At 43.5% G+C, this 27,523-nt stretch overlaps 1 protein-coding gene across 1 annotated transcript; it reads left to right on the top strand.

Moving 5' to 3' along the window:
* Positions 1 to 3,000: 3,000 nt before the first annotated feature.
* Positions 3,001 to 7,466, top strand: LOC128687073 (neuropeptide F receptor-like). Its single transcript, XM_070082116.1, has 2 exons — positions 3,001 to 3,028; positions 6,639 to 7,466. Exons 1-2 carry the CDS (start codon positions 3,001 to 3,003, stop codon positions 7,463 to 7,465), a joined length of 855 nt encoding a protein of 284 aa, XP_069938217.1. The 3' UTR covers position 7,466.
* The last annotated feature ends 20,057 nt before the right edge of the window (positions 7,467 to 27,523 follow it).

Raw genomic sequence — 27,523 nt, forward strand, 5'->3', positions numbered from 1 at the left:
TGGTGGAAGGAGCTCAGTGGCTTATACCTCCCTGTAAACCAGCCAACCACTGTGTAAAATACTGTAAACCAGCCAACCACTGTGTAAAATACTGTAAACCAGCCAACCACTGTGTAAAACACTGTAAACCAGCCAACCACTGTGTAAAATACTGTAAACCAGCCAACCACTGTGTAAAACACTGTAAACCAGCCAACCACTGTGTAAAATACTGTAAACCAGCCAAGCACTGTGTAAAACAATGTAAACCAGCCAACCACTGTGTAAAATACTCTAAACCAGCCAACCACTGTGTGAACAATGTAAACTAGTCTATCACTGTGTAATACAGCGACAAGACATGCTCAAGACAATACCAGTCGGAGCCAAACGTCGTACTGTCTACATCACTTAAGAGAGGACACACATAGCAGTGGCAGCTTTCACTGGAACAACGTTTCGCCCTGTGGCAGCGAAGCTTGTCCCTCTAGCCTATGCCTGTTCTTCCATACTCATATACCGAGTGTCAGTGGTTCGATTCCCTGCCACGCATAGAAATGTTCACTTAGCAGTAAAATAGGCACATGGTGTCAGTCGTGTTACACCTGCTGTCATTGTTCACCTAGCGGTAAGTAGGTACCTGAGTGTTAGTGAACTGTTGTGGGTGGCATACGGGGGGACAAGACTGACGAGCCGCAATGGCTCGTCTTGGCTTATGCCGGGTGGCAAACCCTCCGAGGTTAAAAATCCCAACAAATCTTATCGCATCTTAAGATATTCAAGTCGTCCAGATCCTACACTCCTAAAGATCCTACGAAATCTTACACTCAATTGTTTTTACATGACCCACTCCAACACACTCAACTGTCCTCACATTCCCACTCCAACACACTCAACTGTCCTCACATTCCCACTCCAACACACTCAACTGTCCTCACATTCCCACTCCAGCACACTCAACTGTCCTCACATTCCCACTCCAGCACAACACAAAAATGACTCAATTTACAAGAAGTTTGCAGAGAGGGAATGTTGTTGCCGTGAATATCTCTTCCAGCAGGATAAATATTATGACTTACCTGACTGTGATTCCTTCATCAAGGTAATCAGGTGAAGATTTCCTATATCATTATTGAATTTCTCTTCCTCTCACGACTTTCTAAATGCTTTCCTCACGACTTTCTAAATGCTTTCCTCACGACTTTCTAAATGCTTTCCTCACGACTTTCTAAATGCTTTCCTCGCGACTTTCTACTTTCCCCGACTTTCTAGATGATTTCCTTACGACTTTCTAAATGCTTTCCTCACGACTTTCTAAATGCTTTCCTCACTACTTACTAGATACTTTCCCCGACTTTCTAGATGCTTTCCTCACGACTATTATTAAATGCTTTCCCCACTTTTAAAATGCTTTCCCTACGACTTCAGCTCTTTCCCCCTCAACCTGCCAGACCCCCATAGTAAAGTTACAATGTGTGTTACATAGAGAAAGTGGCTGAGGTGAAAGTGTTCACTCTCAAAGGCCCTTCCTGAGGCTAAAAGGCTCTTGATCTAATGAATTAGACCTATCCACCTCCTCCTCCTCCTCCTCCTCTTCCTTGCATTCAACCCTTCTGCCTCCCATTCTCCCGGTGCTGCATTATCTCTTATGGGCTTCGCGCTTCCTCACGGGTTTGGTGCTTCAAATCCAGGACAAATGTAAACGCAATTTACTCAAACTGAAAAAAAAAATCGTATAAGCCATTTAAAGTAATTTTATGACGCTTTGAGATCGACTCCAAAAATTATTAATACAAAAAAAAAAAAATTTTTTGTTTTAGATTAGAATGAACCTTACTGCACTGCTTCATAAGGTCCATGTTACCAGTGAAACAGTAGATGAGATGCTGCAAACAAGGAAATGGCTCTTATATCCCTGGTACATAAGGTGTATTTTAAGCATTGCAGCAGCAGCATCAAAGTCAACAGCAACTCATCTCAGTAATATTACCAATAATAAGAAAAAAAAATTAGAAAAATGAACATCAAAGAACAACTTAATTTTATTATAAGAATTTACATCAAAGTTGAGGTTAGTTATGGTTAAGCTGACCATGTGCACACACACGTGTACACATGTGCACACACACGTGCACACATGTGCACACACACGTGTACACATGTGCACACACACGTGTACACATGTGCACACACACGTGTACACATGTGCACACACACGTGTACACATGTGCACACGTGCACACATGTGTGCACACATGTGCACACACACATGTGCACACACACGTGCACACATGTGCACACACACGTGTACACATGTGCACACACACGTGTACACATGTGCACACACACGTGCACACATGTGCACACACACGTGTACACATGTGCACACACACGTGCACACATGTGCACACACACGTGCACACATGTGCACACGTGTACACATGTGCACACACACGTGTACACATGTGCACACACACGTGTACACATGTGCACACACGTGTACACATGCACACACACGTGTACACATGTGCACACACACGTGTACACATGTGCACACACGTGTACACATGTGCACACACACGTGTACACATGTGCACACACACGTGTACACATGTGCACACACACGTGTACACATGTGCACACACACGTGTACACATGTGCACACACACGTGTACACATGTGCACACACACGTGTACACATGTGCACACACGTGTACACATGCACACACGTGTACACATGCACACACACACGTGTACACATGTGCACACACACGTGTACACATGCACACACACGTGTACACATGCACACACACACGTGCACATATGTACACACACAATGTATAAAAGCACACACATACACATACCAGCGAAGAGGCGGAGACAGGAGCTATGATTCGACCCCTGCAACCACAAATAGGCGAATACACACACACGTGTACACATGCATACACACACAATGTACAAAAGCACACACATACGTACACACACACATATGTACAAAAAATACACATGCAAGGAGCTATGACTCAACCCTTGGAACCACAAATAGGTGAGTACACACACATGTACACATACACACATGCATACACATGTACACATGCACATACACACACACACGTACACACATGTACACATACACACGTACACATGCACATACATACACACATACATACACACACATGCACACGTACACATGCACATACATACACATACATACAGACACATACACACATACACACTATCAAGATAACCAGAAAGGTCTGTGACTCGGGTTCAGCGAAAGGATGATCAAGCCTCCAAAACTCTCTCTCTCTCTCCCTCCCTCCCTCCCTCCCTCTCTCCATCAATCCCTCCCTCCTCCTCCCTCACCTCTCCATCATCACATCACTTTACCCACCATCAACAACCTGATCTAGAGCTTCAACATTTTCAGTCTGGTCATCAAAGGGGACCCGAGGAGGTGTTGCTCCTTTTTCAAAGTGGTCTTTTGAGCATCCACTTACCCAGGCAACACACGGGAAGCCTCTCATGAACACAAGGGCCCCAGGAAGCCTCCCTTATGAACACAAGGCGCCCAGGAAGCCTCTTATGAACACAAGGCGCCCAGGAAGCCTCTTATGAAAACAAGGGACCCAGGAAGCCGCTCTTATGAACACAAGGGGCCCAGGAAGCCTCTCTTATGAACGCAAGGGGCCCCAAGAAGCCTCTCTCATGGACACAAGGGGCCCCAGGAAACCTTCCTTATGAAAACAAGGGGCCCAGGAAGGCTCTCTCATGGACACAAGGGGCCCACGAAGCCTTCCTTATGAAAACAAGGGGCCCAGGAAGTCTCTCTCAGGGACACAAGGGGCCCAGGAAGCCTCTCGGACACCCCAGTATAATCACTTGTCAAAACACAACCTTCCAAGCAACCTCAGAGGTCGTTCACTCGGAGTTATTGGCCCAACAGGGGTTAATATACCTGGGTTATTAACTCTCTGGGTTAATAACCCAGGAGAGAGCATGATTATTAACCCAGGAAGGTTAACGTAATATTACACAATGAGGGTTAATGATCCTAGATATTAAAAAGATTATTAACCATGAAGGGTAACCCAGGATAAGCCAAGCCAACTCTGAGGCTTATCTCCCAGGAAGATACCCACAACAGTCAATTGACACACTGGTGCCTGTTTACTGCTGAATGAACAGGGAAACAGGAGTAACAGGTATTAGGAGACTAACACCATGGACTGGCTACATCATCTTCACTTCACTACAACACCTGCTGCCTCTGTATTTGACTGAAGAATCCTACTGGGTAGGCGAAACGTTTCAACGGTAAACATACCCAACTGTTGTACATATGTCTTACCCATCAACATTGGCAGCTGGTCTTACCCATCAACATTGGCAGCTGGTCTTACCCATCAACATTGGCAGCTGGTCTTACCCATCAACACTGGCAGCTGGTCTTACCCATCAACATTGGCAGCTGGTCTTACCCATCAACATTGGCAGCTGGTCTTACCCATCAACATTGACAGCTGGTCTTACCCATCAACATTGGCAGCTGGTCTTACCCATCAACATTGGCAGCTGGTCTTACCCATCAACATTGGCAGCTGGTCTTACCCATCAACACTGACAGCTGGTCTTACCCATCAACATTGGCAGCTGGTCTTACCCATCAACACTGGCAGCTGGTCTTACCCATCAACATTGGCAGCTGGTCTTACCCATCAACATTGGCAGCTGGTCTTACCCATCAACATTGACAGCTGGTCTTACCCATCAACATTGGCAGCTGGTCTTACCCATCAACATTGGCAGCTGGTCTTACCCATCAACATTGGCAGCTGGTCTTACCCATCAACATTGGCAGCTGGTCTTACCCATCAACACTGGCAGCTGGTCTTACCCATCAACATTGGCAGCTGGTCTTAAGCTCTGATGTTGAGATTATAAGGACTGGTCTTCCACTGATGAAAAAGACAGACTACACAGGTTCCGTGTAGCTTAGAACCTGGGTTTGTTTGAGGTGGGTGTTTAAGGCTTGTGAAGATCTTCCCCGAGCCTAGTGGACCATTTTCAGTGTGTAGGTCTTGTGGACCAGTGAATGGCCCTCACTGGCACTCGGCTCACACACTGATGTCCGTTGTTCGATCCCGCCATACGGGTGAAAATATTACGATGTGTTTCTTTAAGATACCTGCTGTCTCTGTTCACCTAGCAGTAAAATAGGAAGCTGGGCGTTAGTCGACTGATGTTGGTCGCATCCTGGGATAAAATTGACCTAATTTGTGGGAAATGCTCTGCATAACAAGCGGCTTTTTATATAGTAGTATGTCACTAATGTCAGCTAGGCCTTTATACCTTGTACATGTACTTGAGTGGCCCTTCTGGACCAGTGAGTGGCCATGCTGGACCAGTGAGTGGCCATCATGGACCAGTGAGTGGCCATGCTGGACCAATGAGTGGCCATCATGGACCAGTGAGTGGCCATGCTGGACCAGTGAGTGGCCATCCTGGACCAGTGAGTGGCCATGCTGGACCAGTGAGTGACCATCCTGGACCAGTGAGTGGCCATGCTGGACCAGTGAGTGACCATCCTGGACCAGTGAGTGACCATCGTGAACCAGTGCAGAGAGTGCAGGCCACGGGATTAACTATGCAAAAATAAGTCTTAAAGTTGCGTCCCCAAGTCACTATGAGGTCAAACACCAGTGACAACATCGGTACACTTCCTGGACGCCACTCATTTCGCACACTATATATTGAAAGAACACCATTTGTCGTTTTTTATGGGTTGACTGAGGTAGGGAGTAGACCTGGGTCGAAATAATAATAATAATAATAATAATAATAATAATAATAATAATAATAAAAATAATAACAATAATAATAATAATAATAATAATAATAATAATACTGTAGCTTTAGGTTTCCAATTTTTATATTTGACAATTCTGTCTCTGAATATAATGACTGTCTTGATTATATTAAAAAGAAAATGCTAAATACGACAAGGAAACAAAGATATCAATTTTTTATAGTCCTGCCCTCGAGCTGATGCTAATGAGAGGGATTATTATTATAATCATGGGGGAGCACTAAACCCGTAGGATTATACAGCGCCTGTGGATGGGGGATGGAAGGCATTCAGGCTCAATTCTGGGAACTGGAGCACAGATATAATTCCCTAGAGAGAGAGAGAGAGAGAGAGAGAGAGAGAGAGAGAGAGAGACAGAGAGAGAGAGAGGGAGAGAGAGGGAGAGAGAGAGACAGAGACAGAGACAGAGAGAGAGACAGAGAGAGAGAGAGGGAGAGAGAGGGAGAGAGAGAGAGAGAGAGAGAGAGAGAGAGAGAGAGAGAGAGAGAGAGAGAGAGACAGACAGAGAGACAGAGAGAGACAGAGAGAGACAGAGAGAGACAGAGAGAGAGAGAGAGAGAGAGAGAGAGAGAGAGAGAGAGAGAGAGAGAGAGAGAGAGAGAGAGAGAGAGAGAGAGAGAGAGAGAGAGAGAGAGAGAGAGAGAGAGAGAGAGAGAGAGAGAGAGAGAGAGAGAGAGGACCTCATGTTTCGACGTGTCAGATCAGTTTGAGGCAATTTGTAGCATACATAATTTTTTAGCTAAAAGTCCTCAAAAGCCTTGTTGATAAGACAAATTCCTTCTCTAAGATTTACCTGTTGTTGATGTCCGGCAGGTGATCGTGTATCCAACGAAGAAGTCCCTGCAGAAGGTAGGTGCTATAGGAAGCCTGCTGGTGGTGTGGCTGCTCTCCTTCCTGCTAGCACTGCCCAACTTCATCTGGCGAACGCTGGAGAATCACCACGTCAACCTGCCGGGGATCGAAGTAGTGACTTATTGTTTCGAGGACTGGCCCTTGGCACACGGCCGCGCCTACTACAGCATCCTGGTCATCGTGGTGCAGTACTGCCTGCCCATCCTGACGGTGAGCGTAGCCTATGCCAGGATCTGCAACAAGCTTAAATACAGAATGACCAACGCTTGTAGTAGTTCAGCTCGCTCCAAGAAAGAAGACCTCAGGATGCGGAAGACCAACACTCTTCTGGTTTCTATTGCTCTCATCTTCTGCCTATCATGGCTGCCACTTAACCTCTACAACGTCGTCGTCGACCTTCACAACCCCTTCGGGGAGGACACGGAGAGCATGTTAATTGTGTACTCCGTGTGCCACATGGCCGGCATGTCCTCTGCTTGTTCAAATCCTCTCCTTTACGGCTGGCTCAATGACAACTTCAGAAAGGAATTCTTGGAGATCTTCGGCGCTTTGTGTCCCTGGTGTCCCTCCGCCGCCGCCACCTCCAGGATGAACAGCCTCAAGACCAGCCGTGTGGGGGGGTCTCTGAGGTCCCTACCGTTGTGTAGTCACCCAGTGGTCCTCTACACCAAACACGATGAAAACACGTGTAATGGTCTCAGTGTAGACCAGGACCAGGAGGTCACCTTTATATCCCAGGTCGTCACGACTACCACCCTCTAGTTAACACAAGGTCAGTCTTAAACAAACCAGGTCAGTTTTAAACATACCAGGTCAACCTTAAACAAACCAGATCAGTCCTAAGTATACCAGGTCAGTTTTAAACAAACCAGGTCAGTCTTAAACAAACCAGGTCAGTCTTAAACACACCAGGTCAGTTTTAAGTATACTAGGTCAGTCTTAAACATACCAGGTCATTCTTAAGCACACCAGGTCATTCTTAAGCATACCAGGTCAGTCTTAGACTAGGTCAGTCTTAAACATACCAGGTCAATCTTAAACATACCAGGTCAGTCTTAAACATACCAGGTCAGTCTTAAACATACCAGGCCAGTCTTAAACAAACCAGGTCAGTCTTAAACAAACCAGGTCAGTCTTAAACACACCAGGTCAATTTTAAGTATACTAGGTCAGTCTTAAACATACCAGGTCATTCTTAAGCACACCAGGTCATTATTAAGCATACCAGGTCAGTCTTAGACTAGGTCAGTCTTAAACATATCAGGTCAGTCTTAAACATACCAGGTCAGTCTTAAACAAACCAGGTCACTCTTAAACCAGGTCAATCTTAAACAAACCAGCTCAGTCTTAAGCATACCAGGTCAGTCTATAGTCAAGAAAGTTGAGTTATAAAAACTAAAATCCCGTTACGCTGCTGACAATAACAAGTCGTGTTTTTAAACAGTCAAAGAATAAAACAGGAAAAAAAAACCCAGCAAGATAAAAACGCCTAAGTGTAGGTATATAGGTCAAACAAGGTCAGTTTTAGGTCACAACAAGGAATGTTTTAGATCACACCGGATTAAGTTGCAGTCCAAGCAGGTGTTTCAGGGGTTAACACCTGTATTGCAACAGCAACACCGTCACAATACTACTGTTACCAGGTGTTTGCCGTCCTCAATCACTTTTAGACCTTCCCTTACCCTTCCCGCCCCAGTTGTGACTTGACAATGGTCCAGGTAGGACCGAAACATCGTTTATTGGTGAACCTACATAAGTAATACAGATGTTTAAGTCATCAACTTATAGTCATGTATATATAAATAATGTTATGATACAGGTACAACATGCATCCACCCACCAGCAACAGGTCCCATGGATCTTAAAAACCAGTGATCTGACCAAGATATACGGAGGTAGGCACGACACCTCCTCCCTCCTTGATGTCTGGCCTGGTACTGCTTCCCTCCAGCCAACCAGCTTCTATATAAACACATTTCTAGGGTGTACACTTTATCAAAAAAAAAAATACTTTCAACTTTTTCTTCTCGGGTTGGAGTTTGAAGCCTATCGACTGCACTAGGCTCATCAAGGCTGCATGCAAATTTATCACCGCCATAGACGAAATCAGCCGATAGGCTTCAGGATATATACACTGAAAGGAATATACCTCTCACTGTATATATCTCCAATTATTTTATTCCTTCTACACCCCGTTATAATTACAGACCTTTCTTTGACCACTTTTATAGTGCATTTAGTTTTTATGCACAATATTCTCTAATGTTTAATATCGATGTTGTTAATTCCGTTCAGCAATGCATAAATTTTCGCGAACTTAAAACACCAACATATACAATAATTACTCAAAATATCTCGGTAATAATGACTACAAAGTTATCTATATCTAACAAAGACTGAGATAATTACATAATACAGCTACCTAACCTCTCACTGAACATATAAATCACCAACACACACAAGCAGCCTCTCTCAGACGACATTTTTAAATTAGCTCAAATTACTGTCTGTCCTTATTTCAGGATGGCCAGATAAGCACACCACCTTCCCTCATTATCCTACACACAGCCTATCAGTTAAAAAAGTGGCCATCCTAATATATAATTAATAAACGAGACAGTTTTCAAAAATACACAGCCTACTCTCCTCCCTTTGTTTACATTATTCTGGTCAAACTCTTGTATATTTATATACATTCCAATACAACCTATAAATATCCATATACATTACTATTACTACCTTTAAATATTCATATACATTCCAATACACCCTATCATATATATATATATATATATATATATATATATATATATATATATATATATATATATATATATATATATATACATATATATATATATATTATTATTATCATTATTATCACACTGGCCGATTCCCACCAAGGCAGGGTGGCCCGAAAAAGAAAAACTTTCACCATCATTCACTCCATCACTGTCTTGCCAGAAGGGTGCTTTACACTACAGTTTTTAAACTGCAACATTAACACCCGTCCTTCAGAGTGCAGGCACTGTACTTCCCATCTCCAGGACTCAAGTCCGGCCTGCCGGTTTCCCTGAATCCCTTCATAAATGTTACTTTGCTCACACTCCAACAGCACGTCAAGTATTAAAAACCATTTGTCTCCATTCACTCCTATCAAACACGCTCACGCATGCCTGCTGGAAGTCCAAGCCCCTCGCACACAAAACCTCCTTTACCCCGTCCCTCCAACCCTTCCTAGGCCGACCCCTACCCCGCCTTCCTTCCACTACAGACTGATACACTCTTGAAGTTATTCTGTTTCGCTCCATTCTCTCTACATGTCCGAACCACCTCAACAACCCTTCCTCAGCCCTCTGGACAACAGTTTTGGTAATCCCGCACCTCCTCCTAACTTCCAAACTACGAATTCTCTGCATTATATTCACACCACACATTGCCCTCAGACATGACATCTCCACTGCCTCCAGCCTTCTCCTCGCTGCAACATTCATCACCCATGCTTCACACCCATATAAGAGCGTTGGTAAAACTATACTCTCATACATTCCCCTCTTTGCCTCCAAGGACAAAGTTCTCTGTCTCCACAGACTCCTAAGTGCACCACTCACTCTTTTTCCCTCATCAATTCTATGATTCACCTCATCTTTCATAGACCCATCCGCTGACACGTCCACTCCCAAATATCTGAATACGTTCACCTCCTCCATACTCTCTCCCTCCAATCTGATATTCAATCTTTCATCACCTAATCTTTTTGTTATCCTCATAACCTTACTCTTTCCTGTATTCACCTTTAATTTTCTTCTTTTGCACACCCTACCAAATTCATCCACCAATCTCTGCAACTTCTCTTCAGAATCTCCCAAGAGCACAGTGTCATCAGCAAAGAGCAGCTGTGACAACTCCCACTTTGTGTGTGATTCTTTATCTTTTAACTCCACGCCTCTTGCCAAGACCCTCGCATTTACTTCTCTTACAACCCCATCTATAAATATATTAAACAACCACGGTGACATCACACATCCTTGTCTAAGGCCTACTTTTACTGGGAAAAAATTTCCCTCTTTCCTACATACTCTAACTTGAGCCTCACTATCCTCGTAAAAACTCTTCACTGCTTTCAGTAACCTACCTCCTACACCATACACTTGCAACATCTGCCACATTGCCCCCCTATATATATATATATATATATATATATATATATATATATATATATATATATATATATATATATATATATATATGTCGTGCCGAATATGTAAAACTGGTCAATTAGCAAGAACTCATTTAAAATTAAGTTCTTTCTAAAATTTTCTCTTATATGTTTAAAGATATATTTTTTTCATTAATGTTAATGTAAAAATTTTTAATTTTGCACCAAAAGAATCTTAGAAAATTTAACTAACCTTATTATAGCAAGAACAATTTATTTTAGCCTAACCCAACTATATATATTTTAGATTTGTTTACAATAATTTAATAATAAACAAACACAGTGAAATATATTTTTTTTCGATAGGTTCAGAATGATTTTGGCGAGATTATTGCATACACAAATTTTCACTTGTCCTATATGGCAAGATGAACGTTGCTACTTAACCCAAGATCGCAAGTTCTGCCTATTCGGCACGACATATATATATATATATATATATATATATATATATATATATATATATATATATATATATATATATATATATATATATATATATATATATATATATATATATATATATATATATACAAGGAATTCGCGAGAGCATGCGAAATATACACAAACACTGATCTCTGGCTGAAGGAGACTCGAACCTACGAACCTTAGGACAAGGTACGCAGTGCTTTACCAATCTACCCACACTGGACCAATACCTTGGCGTGTAGCATGCGCTACACGTTTGATCCAAGGCAGCCAGCTTTCAGGGAGGTTGCAGGGGTCGAGTCCAAGCTCCTGGCCCCGCCTCTTCACTGGTCGCTACTAGGTCACTCTCCCTGAACCATGAGCTTTATCGTACCTCTGCTTAAAGCTATGTATGGATCCTGCCTCCACTACATCGCTTCCCAAACTATTCCACTTCCTGACTACTCTGTGTGTGTGTGTGTGTGTGTGTGTGTGTGTGTGTGTGTGTGTGTGTGTGTGTGTGTGTGTGTGTGTGTGCTAGACAGTCAGTCTATCTATCATTTCAGCTAGACAGTCAGTCTATCTATCAATTCAGCTAGACAGTCAGTCTGTCTATCAATTCAGCTAGACAGTCAGTCTATCTATCAATTCAACTAGACAGTCAGTCTATCTATCAATTCAGCTAGACAGTCAGTCTATCTATCAATTCAGCTAGACAGTCAGTCTATCTATCAATTCAGCTAGACAGTCAGTCTATCTATCAATTCAACTAGACAGTCAGTCTATCTATCAATTCAACTAGACAGTCAGTCTATCTATCAATTCAGCTAGACAGTCAGTCTATCTATCAATCCAGCTAAACAGTCATCTATCTATCAATACAGCTAGACAGTCAGACAATCTATCAGTTCTGCTAGACAGTCAGTCTATCTATCAATTCAACTAGACAGTCAGTCTATAAATTCAACTAGACAGTCAGTCTATCTATCAATTCAACTAGACAGTCAGTCTATCTATCAATTCAACTAGACAGTCAGTCTATCTATCAATCCAACTAGACAGTCAGTATATCTATCAATCCAACTAGACAGTCAGTATATCTATCAATTCAGCTAGACAGTCAGTCTATCAATTCAGCTAGACAGTCAGTCTATCAATCCAGCTAAACAGTCAGTCTATCTATCAATTCAGCTAGACAGTCAGTCTATCTATCAATTCAGCTAGACAGTCAGTCTATCTATCAATTCAGCTAAACAGTCAGTCTATCTATCAATTCAACTAGACAGTCAGTCTATCTTTCAATTCAGCTAGACAGTCAGTCTATCTATCAATTCAGCTAAACAGTCAGTCTATCTATCAATTCAGCTAGACAGTCAGTCTATCTATCAATTCAACTAGACAGTCAGTCTATCTTTCAATTCAGCTAGACAGTCAGTCTATCAATCCAGCTAAACAGTCAGTCTATCTATCAATTCAGCTAGACAGTCAGTCTATCTATCAATTCAGCTAGACAGTCAGTCTATCTATCAATTCAGCTAGACAGTCAGTCTATCTTTCAATTCAGCTAGACAGTCAGTCTATCTATCAATCAAGCTAAACATTCAGTCTATCTATCAATTCAGCTAGACAGTCAGTCTATCTATCAATCAAGCTAAACAGTCAGTCTATCTATCAATTCAGCTAGACAGTCAGTCTATCTTTCAATTCAGCTAGACAGTCAGTCTATCTATCAATTCAACTAGACAGTCAGTCTATCTATCAATTCAACTAGACAGTCAGTCTATCTATCAATTCAACTAGACAGTCAGTCTATCTTTCAATTCAACTAGACAGTCAGTTTATCTTTCAATTCAACTAGACAGTCAGTCTATCTATCAATTCAACTAGACAGTCAGTCTATCTACCAATTCAACTAGACAGTCAGTCTATCTATCAATTCAACTAGACAGTCAGTCTATCTTTCAATTCAACTAGACAGTCAGTCTATCTTTCAATTCAACTAGACAGTCAGTCTATCTTTCAATTCAACTAGACAGTCAGTCTATCTTTCAATTCAACTAGACAGTCAGTCTATCTTTCAATTCAACTAGACAGTCAGTCTATCTACCAATTCAACTAGACAGTCAGTCTATCTATCAATTCAACTAGACAGTCAGTCTATCTATCAATTCAACTAGACAGTCAGTCTATCTATCAATTCAACTAGACAGTCAGTCTATCTTTCAATTCAACTAGACAGTCAGTCTATCTTTCAATTCAACTAGACAGTCAGTCTATATATCAATTCAACTAGACAGTCAGTCTATCTACCAATTCAACTAGACAGTCAGTCTATCTATCAATTCAACTAGACAGTCAGTCTATATATCAATTCAACTAGACAGTCAGTCTATATATCAATTCAACTAGACAGTCAGTCTATATATCAATTCAACTAGACAGTCATATCTTTCAATTCAACTAGACAGTCAGTCTATCTTTCAATTCAACTAGACAGTCAGTCTATCTTTCAATTCAACTAGACAGTCAGTCTATCTTTCAATTCAACTAGACAGTCAGTCTATCTTTCAATTCAACTAGACAGTCAGTCTATCTTTCAATTCAACTAGACAGTCAGTCTATCTTTCAATTCAACTAGACAGTCAGTCTATCTTTCAATTCAACTAGACAGTCAGTCTATCTTTCAATTCAACTAGACAGTCAGTCTATCTTTCAATTCAACTAGACAGTCAATCTTTCAATCCAGCTAAACAGTCAGTCTATCTATCAATTCAACTAGACAGTCAGTCTATCTTTCAATTCAACTAGACAGTCAGTCTATCTATCAATTCAACTAGACAGTCAGTCTATATATCAATTCAACTAGACAGTCAGTCTATATATCAATTCAACTAGACAGTCAGTCTATATATCAATTCAACTAGACAGTCAGTCTATCTTTCAATTCAACTAGACAGTCAGTCTATCTTTCAATTCAACTAGACAGTCAGTCTATCTTTCAATTCAACTAGACAGTCAGTCTATCTTTCAATTCAACTAGACAGTCAGTCTATCTTTCAATTCAACTAGACAGTCAGTCTATCTTTCAATTCAACTAGACAGTCAGTCTATCTTTCAATTCAACTAGACAGTCAGTCTATCTTTCAATTCAACTAGACAGTCAGTCTATCTTTCAATTCAACTAGACAGTCAGTCTATCTTTCAATTCAACTAGACAGTCAGTCTATCTATCAATTCAACTAGACAGTCAGTCTATATATCAATTCAACTAGACAGTCAGTCTATATATCAATTCAACTAGACAGTCAGTCTATATATCAATTCAACTAGACAGTCAGTCTATCTTTCAATTCAACTAGACAGTCAGTCTATCTTTCAATTCAACTAGACAGTCAGTCTATCTTTCAATTCAACTAGACAGTCAGTCTATCTTTCAATTCAACTAGACAGTCAGTCTATCTTTCAATTCAACTAGACAGTCAGTCTATCTTTCAATTCAACTAGACAGTCAGTCTATCTTTCAATTCAACTAGACAGTCAATCTTTCAATCCAGCTAAACAGTCAGTCTATCTATCAATTCAACTAGACAGTCAGTCTATCTTTCAATTCAACTAGACAGTCAGTCTATCTTTCAATTCAACTAGACAGTCAGTCTATCTATCAATTCAACTAGACAGTCAGTCTATCTATCCAGCTCAACTCTGAGGAAAGATTCCATTCATGCAATACAAGCAGCATCCACAGTACCTCTTTATCCCCCTGATAACTGGTCCATTCAATACAATCCTCTTACTGTGAACAGGTTTGTCTGAGCGTATAAACAGTGGCAGGCAAGGTCCTTATAGACGGCAAGTAGGTGTGGACAGGCAGGCAGACGGTAGACCAGGGGCAGGCAAGGTCCTTATAGACGGCAAGTAGGTGTGGACAGGCAGGCAGACGGTAGACCAGGGGCAGGCAAGGTCCTTATAGACGGCAAGTAGGTGTGGACAGGCAGGCAGGCAGACGGTAGACCAGGGGCAGGCAAGGTCCTTATAGACGGCAAGTAGGTGTGGACAGGCAGGCAGACAGACAGTAGACCAGGGGCAGGCAAGGTCCTTATAGACGGCAAGTAGGTGTGGACAGGCAGGCAGGCAGACAGTAGACCAGGGGCAGGCAAGGTCCTTATAGACGGCAAGTAGGTGTGGACAGGCAGGCAGGCAGACGGTAGACCAGGGGCAGGCAAGGTCCTTATAGACGGCAAGTAGGTGTGGACAGGCAGGCAGGCAGACAGTAGACCAGGGGCAGGCAAGGTCCTTATAGACGGCAAGTAGGTGTGGACAGGCAGGCAGACAGACAGTAGACCAGGGGCAGGCAAGGTCCTTATAGACGGCAAGTAGGTGTGGACAGGCAGGCAGGCAGACAGTAGACCAGGGGCAGGCAAGGTCCTTATAGACGGCAAGTAGGTGTGGACAGGCAGGCAGGCAGACAGTAGACCAGGGGCAGGCAAGGTCCTTATAGACGGCAAGTAGGTGTGGACAGGCAGGCAGACAGACAGTAGACCAGGGGCAGGCAAGGTCCTTATAGACGGCAAGTAGGTGTGGACAGGCAGGCAGGCAGACAGTAGACCAGGGGCAGGCAAGGTCCTTATAGACGGCAAGTAGGTGTGGACAGGCAGGCAGGCAGACAGTAGACCAGGGGCAGGCAAGGTCCTTATAGACGGCAAGTAGGTGTGGACAGGCAGGCAGGCAGACGGTAGACCAGGGGCAGGCAAGGTCCTTATAGACGGCAAGTAGGTGTGGACAGGCAGGCAGGCAGACAGTAGACCAGGGGCAGGCAAGGTCCTTATAGACGGCAAGTAGGTGTGGACAGGCAGGCAGGCAGACAGTAGACCAGGGGCAGGCAAGGTCCTTATAGACGGCAAGTAGGTGTGGACAGGCAGGCAGGCAGACAGTAGACCAGGGGCAGGCAAGGTCCTTATAGACGGCAAGTAGGTGTGGACAGGCAGGCAGACAGACAGTAGACCAGGGGCAGGCAAGGTCCTTATAGACGGCAAGTAGGTGTGGACAGGCAGGCAGACAGACAGTAGACCAGGGGCAGGCAAGGTCCTTATAGACGGCAAGTAGGTGTGGACAGGCAGGCAGGCAGACAGTAGACCAGGGGCAGGCAAGGTCCTTATAGACGGCAAGTAGGTGTGGACAGGCAGGCAGACAGACAGTAGACCAGGGGCAGGCAAGGTCCTTATAGACGGCAAGTAGGTGTGGACAGGCAGGCAGACAGACAGTAGACCAGGGGCAGGCAAGGTCCTTATAGACGGCAAGTAGGTGTGGACAGGCAGGCAGGCAGACAGTAGACCAGGGACAGACAAGGTCCTTATAGACGGCAAGTAGGTGTGGACAGGCAGGCAGACAGACAGTAGACCAGGGGCAGGCAAGGTCCTTATAGACGGCAAGTAGGTGTGGACAGGCAGGCAGGCAGACAGTAGACCAGGCAGATAGGCAGGTAGACAGACACAGATAGACAGACAGACACAGACAGACAGACACAGACAGACATAGACAGACAGACAGATACAGACAGACAGACACAGACACAGACAGACAGACAGACAGACACAGACAGACAGACAGACACAGACAGACAGACACAGACAGACAGACAGACACAGACAGACAGACACAAACAGACAGACACAGACAGACAGACAGACACAGACAGACAGACACAGACAGACAGACACAGACAGACACAGACAGACACAGACAGAAACAAACAGACAGACACAGACAGACAGACAGACACAGACAGACAGACACAGACAGACAGACACAGATAGACAGACACAGACAGACAGACACAGACAGACAAACACAGACACAGACAGACAGACACAGACAGACACAGACAGACAGACACAGACAGACACAGACAGACACAAACAGACAGACACAGACAGACAGACAGACACAGACAGACACAGACAGACAGACAGACACAGACAGACACAGACAGACACAGACAGACAGACAGACACAGACAGACACAGACAGACAGACAGACACAGACAGACACAGACAGACAGACAGACACAGACAGACACAGACAGACAGACACAGACAGACACAGACAGACACAGACAGACAGACACAGACAGACACAGACAGACAGACACAGACAGACACAGACAGACACAGACAGACAGACAGACACAGACAGACAGACAGACAGACACACAGACAGACAGACACAGACAGACAGACAGACACAGACAGACACAGACAGACACAGACAGACAGACACAGACAGACACAGACAGACACAGACAGACACAGACAGACACAGACAGACACAGACAGACAGACACAGACAGACACAGACAGACACAGACAGACACAGACAGACAGACACAGACAGACACAGACAGACACAGACAGACACAGACAGACACAGACAGACACAGACAGACACAGACTGGCCAATACCCTACAAACACGATACAGTTATAATCAGCTTAAGATAAATTAAATCTCTGCCACAATTGCTTCAACAATTCCTGTCTTACACCTGACCTGTACATGTTATAACTCTGTTATATTGTAAACATGTGTTTTATTATACACTCAAGTGTATGAGAGTTGATGGATGGTGTGTGTACTCACCTAATTGTGATTACAAGGGTCGAGTCATAGCTCCTGGCTCCGCCTCTTCACTGGTGTGTATTGTACTAATTACCTGAATGGTACAATACCCACGAGATGAACAATTAGACACATGTATAATATCTGGGTATCTTTATTGAAGACGTTTCACCCACCAGGGCGAAACGTCTGAAGATATTAACTATATTTATTATTTTCAGATGAAGTTAATGATGTCATTAGATGTTGTCGGACTTCAGGGTTCACCTGGTGACGTCACCTTCACCTGTTGTCTGCCTGGTGACGTCATCTTCACCTGCTGTCTGCCTGGTGATGTCACTTTCACCTGCTGTCTACCTGGTGACGTCATCTTCACCTGCTGTCTGCCTGGTGACGTCCCCACCTGCTGTCTACCTGGTGACGTCATCTTCACCTGCTGTCTACCTGGTGACGTCACTTTCACCTGCTGTCTACCTGGTGACGTCATCTTCACCTGCTGTCTGCCTGGTGACGTCCCCACCTGCTGTCTACCTGGTGACGTCATCTTCACCTGCTGTCTGCCTGGTGACGTCACCTTCACTTGCTGTCTACCTGGTGACGTCCCCACCTGCTGTCTACCTGGTGACGTCATCTTCACCTGCTGTCTACCTAGTGACGTCACCACCTGCTGTCTACCTCGTGACGTCATCTTCACCTGCTGTCTACCTGAGGACGTCATCACCTGCTGTCTACTTGGTGACGTCATCTTCACCTGCTGTCTATCAAGTGGCGTCCTACTGTCTATCAGATGTCCTGCTGTCTATCTGGTGTCCTTGTGTCTATCAGGTGTCATGCTGTCTATCTGGTGTCCTTCTGTCTATCAGATGTCCTGCTGTCTATCTGGTGTCCTTGTGTCTATCAGGTGACGTCCTGCTATCTATCAGGTGACGTCCTACTGTCTATCATGTGTCCTACTGCCTATCAGGTGTCCTACTGTCTATTAGGTGTCCTGCTGTCTATCAGGTGACGTCCTACTATCTATCATGTGTCCTACTGTCTATCAGGTGTCCTACTGTCTATCAGGTGTCCTGCTGTCTATTCAGTGACGTCCTACTGTCTATCAGGTGATGTCACGCCCATCTTAGTATACTATATCATAACAGACATCACTTCTCTGATGTCACCAGAAGTCACTCTTAGGTGTGATATATATATAATGTATATATATATACATATATATAATATATATATACATACATATATATAATATATATATACATACATATATATAATATATATATACATACATATATATTATTTTTTTTTTTTTTATTTTTTTTTATTATCACACCGGCCGATTCCCACCAAGGCAGGGTGGCCCGAAAAAGAAAAACTTTCACCATCATTCACTCCATCACTGTCTTGCCAGAAGGGTGCTTTACACTACAGTTTTTAAACTGCAACATTAACACCCCTCCTTCAGAGTGCAGGCACTGTACTTCCCATCTCCAGGACTCAAGTCCGGCCTGCCGGTTTCCCTGAATCCCTTCATAAATGTTACTTTGCTCACACTCCAACAGCACGTCAAGTATTAAAAACCATTTGTCTCCATTCACTCCTATCAAACACGCTCAAGCATGCCTGCTGGAAGTCCAAGCCCCTCGCACACAAAACCTCCTTTACCCCCTCCCTCCAACCCTTCCTAGGCCGACCCCTACCCCGCCTTCCTTCCACTACAGACTGATACACTCTTGAAGTCATTCTGTTTCGCTCCATTCTCTCTACATGTCCGAACCACCTCAACAACCCTTCCTCAGCCCTCTGGACAACAGTTTTGGTAATCCCGCACCTCCTCCTAACTTCCAAACTACGAATTCTCTGCATTATATTCACACCACACATTGCCCTCAGACATGACATCTCCACTGCCTCCAGCCTTCTCCTCGCTGCAACATTCATCACCCACGCTTCACACCCATATAAGAGCGTTGGTAAAACTATACTCTCATACATTCCCCTCTTTGCCTCCAAGGACAAAGTTCTTTGTCTCCACAGACTCCTAAGTGCACCACTCACTCTTTTTCCCTCATCAATTCTATGATTCACCTCATCTTTCATAGACCCATCCGCTGACACGTCCACTCCCAAATATCTGAATACGTTCACCTCCTCCATACTCTCTCCCTCCAATCTGATATTCAATCTTTCATCACCTAATCTTTTTGTTATCCTCATAACCTTACTCTTTCCTGTATTCACCTTTAATTTTCTTCTTTTGCACACCCTACCAAATTCATCCACCAATCTCTGCAACTTCTCTTCAGAATCTCCCAAGAGCACAGTGTCATCAGCAAAGAGCAGCTGTGACAACTCCCACTTTGTGTGTGATTCTTTATCTTTTAACTCCACGCCTCTTGCCAAGACCCTCGCATTTACTTCTCTTACAACCCCATCTATAAATATATTAAACAACCACGGTGACATCACACATCCTTGTCTAAGGCCTACTTTTACTGGGAAAAAATTTCCCTCTTTCCTACATACTCTAACTTGAGCCTCACTATCCTCGTAAAAACTCTTCACTGCTTTCAGTAACCTACCTCCTACACCATACACTTGCAACATCTGCCACATTGCCCCCCTATCCACCCTGTCATACGCCTTTTCCAAATCCATAAATGCCACAAAGACCTCTTTAGCCTTATCTAAATACTGTTCACTTATATGTTTCACTGTAAACACCTGGTCCACACACCCCCTACCTTTCCTAAAGCCTCCTTGTTCATCTGCTATCCTATTCTCCGTCTTACTCTTAATTCTTTCAATTATAACTCTACCATACACTTTACCAGGTACACTCAACAGACTTATCCCCCTATAATTTTTGCACTCTCTTTTATCCCCTTTGCCTTTATACAAAGGAACTATGCATGCTCTCTGCCAATCCCTAGGTACCTTACCCTCTTCCATACATTTATTAAACAATTGCACCAACCACTCCAAAACTATATCCCCACCTGCTTTTAACATTTCTATCTTTATCCCATCAATCCCGGCTGCCTTACCCCCTTTCATTTTACCTACTGCCTCACGAACTTCCCCCACACTCACAACTGGCTCTTCCTCACTCCTACAAGATGTTATTCCTCCTTGCCCTATACACGAAATCACAGCTTCCCTATCTTCATCAACATTTAACAATTCCTCAAAATATTCCTTCCATCTTCCCAATACCTCTAACTCTCCATTTAATAACTCTCCTCTCCTATTTTTAACTGACAAATCCATTTGTTCTCTAGGCTTTCTTAACTTGTTAATCTCACTCCAAAACTTTTTCTTATTTTCAACAAAATTTGTTGATAACATCTCACCCACTCTCTCATTTGCTCTCTTTTTACATTGCTTCACCACTCTCTTAACCTCTCTCTTTTTCTCCATATACTCTTCCCTCCTTGCATCACTTCTACTTTGTAAAAACTTCTCATATGCTAACTTTTTCTCCCTTACTACTCTCTTTACATCATCATTCCACCAATCGCTCCTCTTCCCTCCTGCACCCACTTTCCTGTAACCACAAACTTCTGCTGAACACTCTAACACTACATTTTTAAACCTACCCCATACCTCTTCGACCCCATTGCCTATGCTCTCATTAGCCCATCTATCCTCCAATAGCTGTTTATATCTTACCCTAACTGCCTCCTCTTTTAGTTTATAAACCTTCACCTCTCTCTTCCCTGATGCTTCTATTCTCCTTGTATCCCATCTACCTTTTACTCTCAGTGTAGCTACAACTAGAAAGTGATCTGATATATCTGTGGCCCCTCTATAAACATGTACATCCTGAAGTCTACTCAACAGTCTTTTATCTACCAATACATAATCCAACAAACTACTGTCATTTCGCCCTACATCATATCGTGTATACTTATTTATCCTCTTTTTCTTAAAATATGTATTACCTATAACTAAACCCCTTTCTATACAAAGTTCAATCAAAGGGCTCCCATTATCATTTACACCTGGCACCCCAAACTTACCTACCACACCCTCTCTAAAAGTTTCTCCTACTTTAGCATTCAAGTCCCCTACCACAATTACTCTCTCACTTGGTTCAAAGGCTCCTATACATTCACTTAACATCTCCCAAAATCTCTCTCTCTCCTCTGCATTCCTCTCTTCTCCAGGTGCATACACGCTTATTATGACCCACTTCTCGCATCCAACCTTTACTTTAATCCACATAATTCTTGAATTTACACATTCATATTCTCTTTTCTCCTTCCATAACTGATCATTTAACATTACTGCTACCCCTTCCTTTGCTCTAACTCTCTCAGATACTCCAGATTTAATCCCATTTATTTCCCCCCACTGAAACTCTCCTACCCCCTTCAGCTTTGTTTCGCTTAGGGCCAGGACATCCAACTTCTTTTCATTCATAACATCAGCAATCATCTGTTTCTTGTCATCCGCACTACATCCACGCACATTTAAGCAACCCAGTTTTATAAAGTTTTTCTTCTTCTCTTTTTTAGTAATTGTATACAGGAGAAGGGGTTACTAGCCCATTGCTCCCGGCATTTTAGTCGCCTCATACGACACGCATGGCTTACGGAGGAAAGATTCTTTTCCACTTCCCCATGGACAATAGAAGAAATAAAAAAGAACAAGAGCTATTTAGAAAAAGGAGAAAAACCTAGATGTATGTATATATATATATGCATGTGCGTGTCTGTGAAGTGTGACCAAAGTGTAAGTAGGAGTAGCAAGATATCCCTGTTATCTTAGCGTGTTTATGAGACAGAAAAAGAAACCAGCAATCCTACCATCATGCAAAACAATTACAGGTTTTTGTTTCACAGTCATCTGGCAGGACGGTAGTACTTCCCTGGGTGGTTGCTGTCTACCAACCTACTACCTATATACCTATATATATATATATATACCTATATATATATACCTATATATATATACCTATATATATATATATATATATATATATATATATATATATATATATATATATATATATATAGTTTGGTTTAATATTTATGACGCTGTTAAATACTTTCTGTGAGAAAGCGAAAAAACTTGAGGAAAATTTCTAGCAAATGTGAACGCCTTGATGCATTCACAAGTGCATATATTTTTTCAAGTGTCGATAATATATAAAAAAGGTGAATTTAAGAGAATTTTCTCAAATACATACGATAAATAAGACCTGAATGAGGTTGTTTAGGTCAGTGATTAACACTAACGATCGTTCATGAGGCTTCAGGTCAATTAGAACCCATGCAGTAAATTTCCATATAGAGAAAAAAGCAGTAAACTGAACTCGACAGCAAAATAACAATTACATTAATGTCAGAAATTAAAAATATATTTTTTCTGATCTATTAAATATAATTTTAACGTGAATAATGAATGTCATATGTGTTGACGAAATATTTCGGGGGAAAAAAATAAATTCACAGAAAAGCAAATGAAAAAGAATGGAAAAGCACGAGTCCGGGAGATAAAAAAAAAAAAAAAATTATGAAGTAAAGACAGACTCTAATTTTTATTTAGACAAAAAGGTTAAAAAAAAACTATTTTAAGAGACAACAGGTCTAAATTTTTCTAATATATTTTTAAGAATTTGTTTCTTTGCTTCATTATTGTCAACAAGGCGTCACTGGAGGGCGAAAAGTGCTTCCAAAACTGCAGTCGGTGTGGAAAAGAACGTAGAGCATCAAGGGAGTAATGACGTTAATTAATGAAAGTTTCTCTGACGAAAAGATTTAGTTCAGTGGAACTGAGAAATAAAAATGAACGATAGATGTGTGAACGTGAGTCTATGAACGTGTGGCAATCTGTAAACGTGTGGCAGTCTGTGAACGTGTGGCAGTCTGTGAACGTGTGGCAGTCTGTGAACGTGGGTGTACGTGTGGCAGTCTGTGTACGTGTGGCAGTCTGTGAACGTGTGGCAGTCTGTGAACGTGGGTGTATGTGCGGCAGTCTGTGAACGTGTGGCAGTCTGTGAACGTGTGGAAGTCTGTGAACGTGGGTGTACGTGTGGCAGTCTGTGAACGTGGGTGTACGTGTGGCAGTCTGTGAACGTGGGTGTACGTGTGGCAGTCTGTGAACGTGTGGCAGCCTGTGAACGTGGGTGTATGTTCGGCAGTCTGTGAACGTGTGGCAGTCTGTGAACGTGGGTGTACGTGTGGCAGTCTGTGAACGTGGGTGTACGTGTGGCAGTCTGTGAACGTGGGTGTACGTGTGGCAGTCTGTGAACGTGGGTGTACGTGTGGCAGTCTGTGAACGTGTGGCAGTCTGTGAACGTGGTGTACGTGTAGCAGTCTGTGAACGTGGTGTACGTGTGGCAGTTTGTGAACGTGTGGCAGTCTGTGAACGTGGGTGTACGTGTGGCAGTCTGTGAACGAGGGTGTACGTGTGGCAGTCTGTGAACGTGGGTGAGCGTATGGCAGTCTCTGAACGTGGGTGAACGTGTGGCAGTCTCTGAACGTGGGTGAACATGTGACAGTCTCTGAACGTGGGTGAACGTGTGGCAATCTGTGAACGTGGGTGAACATGTTGCAGTCTGTGAACGTGGGTGAACGTGTGTGAACGTGTGGCAGTCTGTGAACGTGGGTGTACGTGTGGCAGTCTGTGAACGTGGGTGTATGTGTGGCAGTCTGTGAACGTGGGTGAACGTGTGGCAGTCTGTGAACATGTGGCAGTCTGTGAACGTGAGTGAACGTGTGGCAGTATGTGAACGTGTGGCAGTCTGTGAACGTGTGGCAGTATGTGAACGTGTGGCAGTTTGTGAACGTGGGTGAACGTGTGGCAATCTGTGAACATGGGTGAACGTGTGGCAATCTCTGAGCGTGGGTGTACGTGTTGCAGTCTGTGAACGTGGGTGAACGTGTGGCGGTCTGAACATGGGTGAACGTGTGGCAGTCTGTGAACTTGTGGCAATCTGTGAACGTGGGTGAACGTGTGGCAGTCTGTGAACGTTGGTGAACATGTGGGGGTCTGAACATGGGTGAACGTGTGGCAGTCTCTGAATGTGGGTGAATGTGTGGCAATATCTGAACGTGGGTGAACGTATGGCAGTCTCTGAACGTGGGTGTACGTGTGGCAGTCTCTGAACGTGGGTGAATGTGTGGCAGTCTCTGAACGTAGGTGAACATGTGAGTCTCTGAACGTGGGTGAACGTGTGGCAATCTGTGAATGTGGGTGTACGTGTTGCAGTCTGTGAACGTGGGTGAACGTATGGCAGTCTCTGAACGTGGGTGAACGTGTGGCAATCTGTGAACGTGGGTGAACGTATGGCAGTCTCTGAACGTGGGTGAACGTGTGGCAGTCTCTGAACGTGGGTGAACATGTGAGTCTCTGAACGTGGGTGAACGTGTGGCAATCTGTGATCGTGGGTGAACATGTTGCAGTCTGTGAACGTGGGTGAACGTGTGTGAACGTGGGGCAGTCTCTGAACGTGGGTGTACGTGTGGCAGTCTGTGAACGTGGGTGAACGTGTGGCAATCTGTGAACGTGGGTGAACGTGTTGCAGTCTGTGAACGTGGGTGAACGTGTGTGAACGTGTGGCAGTCTCTGAACGTGGGTGTACGTGTGGCAATCTGTGAACGTGGGTGAACGTGTTGCAATCTGTGAACGTGGGTGAACGTGTGGCAATCTGTGAACGTGGGTGAACGTGTGGCAATCTGTGAACGTGGGTGAACGTGTGGCAATCTGTGAACGTGGGTGAACGTGTGGCAGTCTGTGAACGTGGGTGAACGTGTGGCAGTCTGTGAACGTGGGTGAACGTGTGGCAATCTGTGAACGTGGGTGAACGTGTTGCAATCTGTGAACGTGGGTGAACGTGTGGCAATCTGTGAACGTGGGTGAACGTGTGGCAGTCTGTGAACGTGGGTGAACGTGTGGCAATCTGTGAACGTGGGTGAACGTGTTGCAATCTGTGAACGTGGGTGAACGTGTGGCAATCTGTGAACGTGGGTGAACGTGTGGCAGTCTGTGAACGTGGGTGAACGTGTGACAATCTGTGAACGTGGGTGAACGTGTTGCAATCTGTGAACGTGGGTGAACGTGTGGCAATCTGTGAACGTGGGTGAACGTGTGGCAATCTGTGAACGTGGGTGAACGTGTGGCAATCTGTGAACGTGGGTGAACGTGTTGCAATCTGTGAACGTGGGTAAACGTGTTGCAATCTGTGAACGTGGGTGAACGTGTGGCAATCTGTGAACGTGGGTGAACGTGTTGCAATCTGTGAACGTGTTGCAATCTGTGAACGTGGATGAACGTGGCAATCTGTGAACGTGGGTGAACGTGTTGCAGTCTCTGAACGTGTGACCATCTCCCAGTCTCATACGTCGTCCTTCCTTCCCAGGATTGAACCCGGGTCCTTATGTTGTGAGTTGCTATAACTCACATTCTCTTTAATTTTTAATCCTTAAGAATCAGAGTTCCTCTATAATTATATTTATCACACCTATAATTATCTACATCACACATCTATAATTATCTACATTTCTCACGCATCTATAATTATCCATATTTCTCACGCATCTATAATTATTCATATTTCTCATGCATCTATAATTATTCATATTTCTCATGCATCTATAATTATCCATATTTCTCACACATCTATAATTATTCACATTTCTCATTGAACTATAATCACCCGTATTTCTCACACATCTATGATAATCTACATTTCTATCATATCTTTTATAGTTATAGTATGTCATAATTCCCCTATAATTCAGTTATATGTAACATCATTTATTACAGTTATTACTACAATCATTAAGCGCTAAACCCACAGGGTCAAACAGTGCTTGGCTGGTTTTTTTTTTTTTAGAAGGGGATTCATTGGTACAGTTTCTTTGAAAAATGTCCATACACAAGTGTAATTTATGGATGGAAATTGAAGTCGCAGAGCCTTTCCTCAGAGGCAGGATGGTTAATAATGCAGCAGGCGTTCCTCCTCTAGATCACCACACTGAGGTTCTGGAAGAGGAAGGTGGTGGTGGTGGTGGTGGTAGACCTTGCATGTCTAGTACTAGTTTTGTTAATTGTGGAACCTAGGATACTTGTGGCGCTCCTCTCCATGGATCTTAGGTCTACGAACCTACTGGGTAAAAAAAAAAAAAAAAAAAAAACCGTTGGTGTGGCAAGTTCGTAGGCATGTTGGGATGTGTTCTTCCCCTTGATCAGCAGCACCGCCACCTGCTGACCCCCATAGAACTAAATGTACGTGTCGGTGGGAGCAGGTCCACTAGTCCCATATTTGTTGGTCTTCCATGGGTATAGTGGGTCCATCAGGGCAGCTGGCAGGTGTATTTGCACATATGCTAGAGAGATGTTTGTATATACAGTTAGAAAAGGTGAAAGGCATCCACGGCAGAAAATAATGAAGGAAAACATTTATGGAATAAATGTTTTGTTTGTTGTGGCTGACACCTCACACTCTGTTGTTGCCGAGTCCTTAATTAAGTGATCCAAACCTCCACTTAGTGAGCCCAAGTGTAGATTTGAATCTCAGTCTCCCTCACTCACTTGCTCTCATTTAAGCTCTAATTCTGGAAAAAAAATGA

The sequence above is a fragment of the Cherax quadricarinatus genome, chromosome 7 (genome assembly GCF_038502225.1).
Source record: "Cherax quadricarinatus isolate ZL_2023a chromosome 7, ASM3850222v1, whole genome shotgun sequence".
Classification (NCBI taxonomy): domain Eukaryota; kingdom Metazoa; phylum Arthropoda; class Malacostraca; order Decapoda; family Parastacidae; genus Cherax; species Cherax quadricarinatus.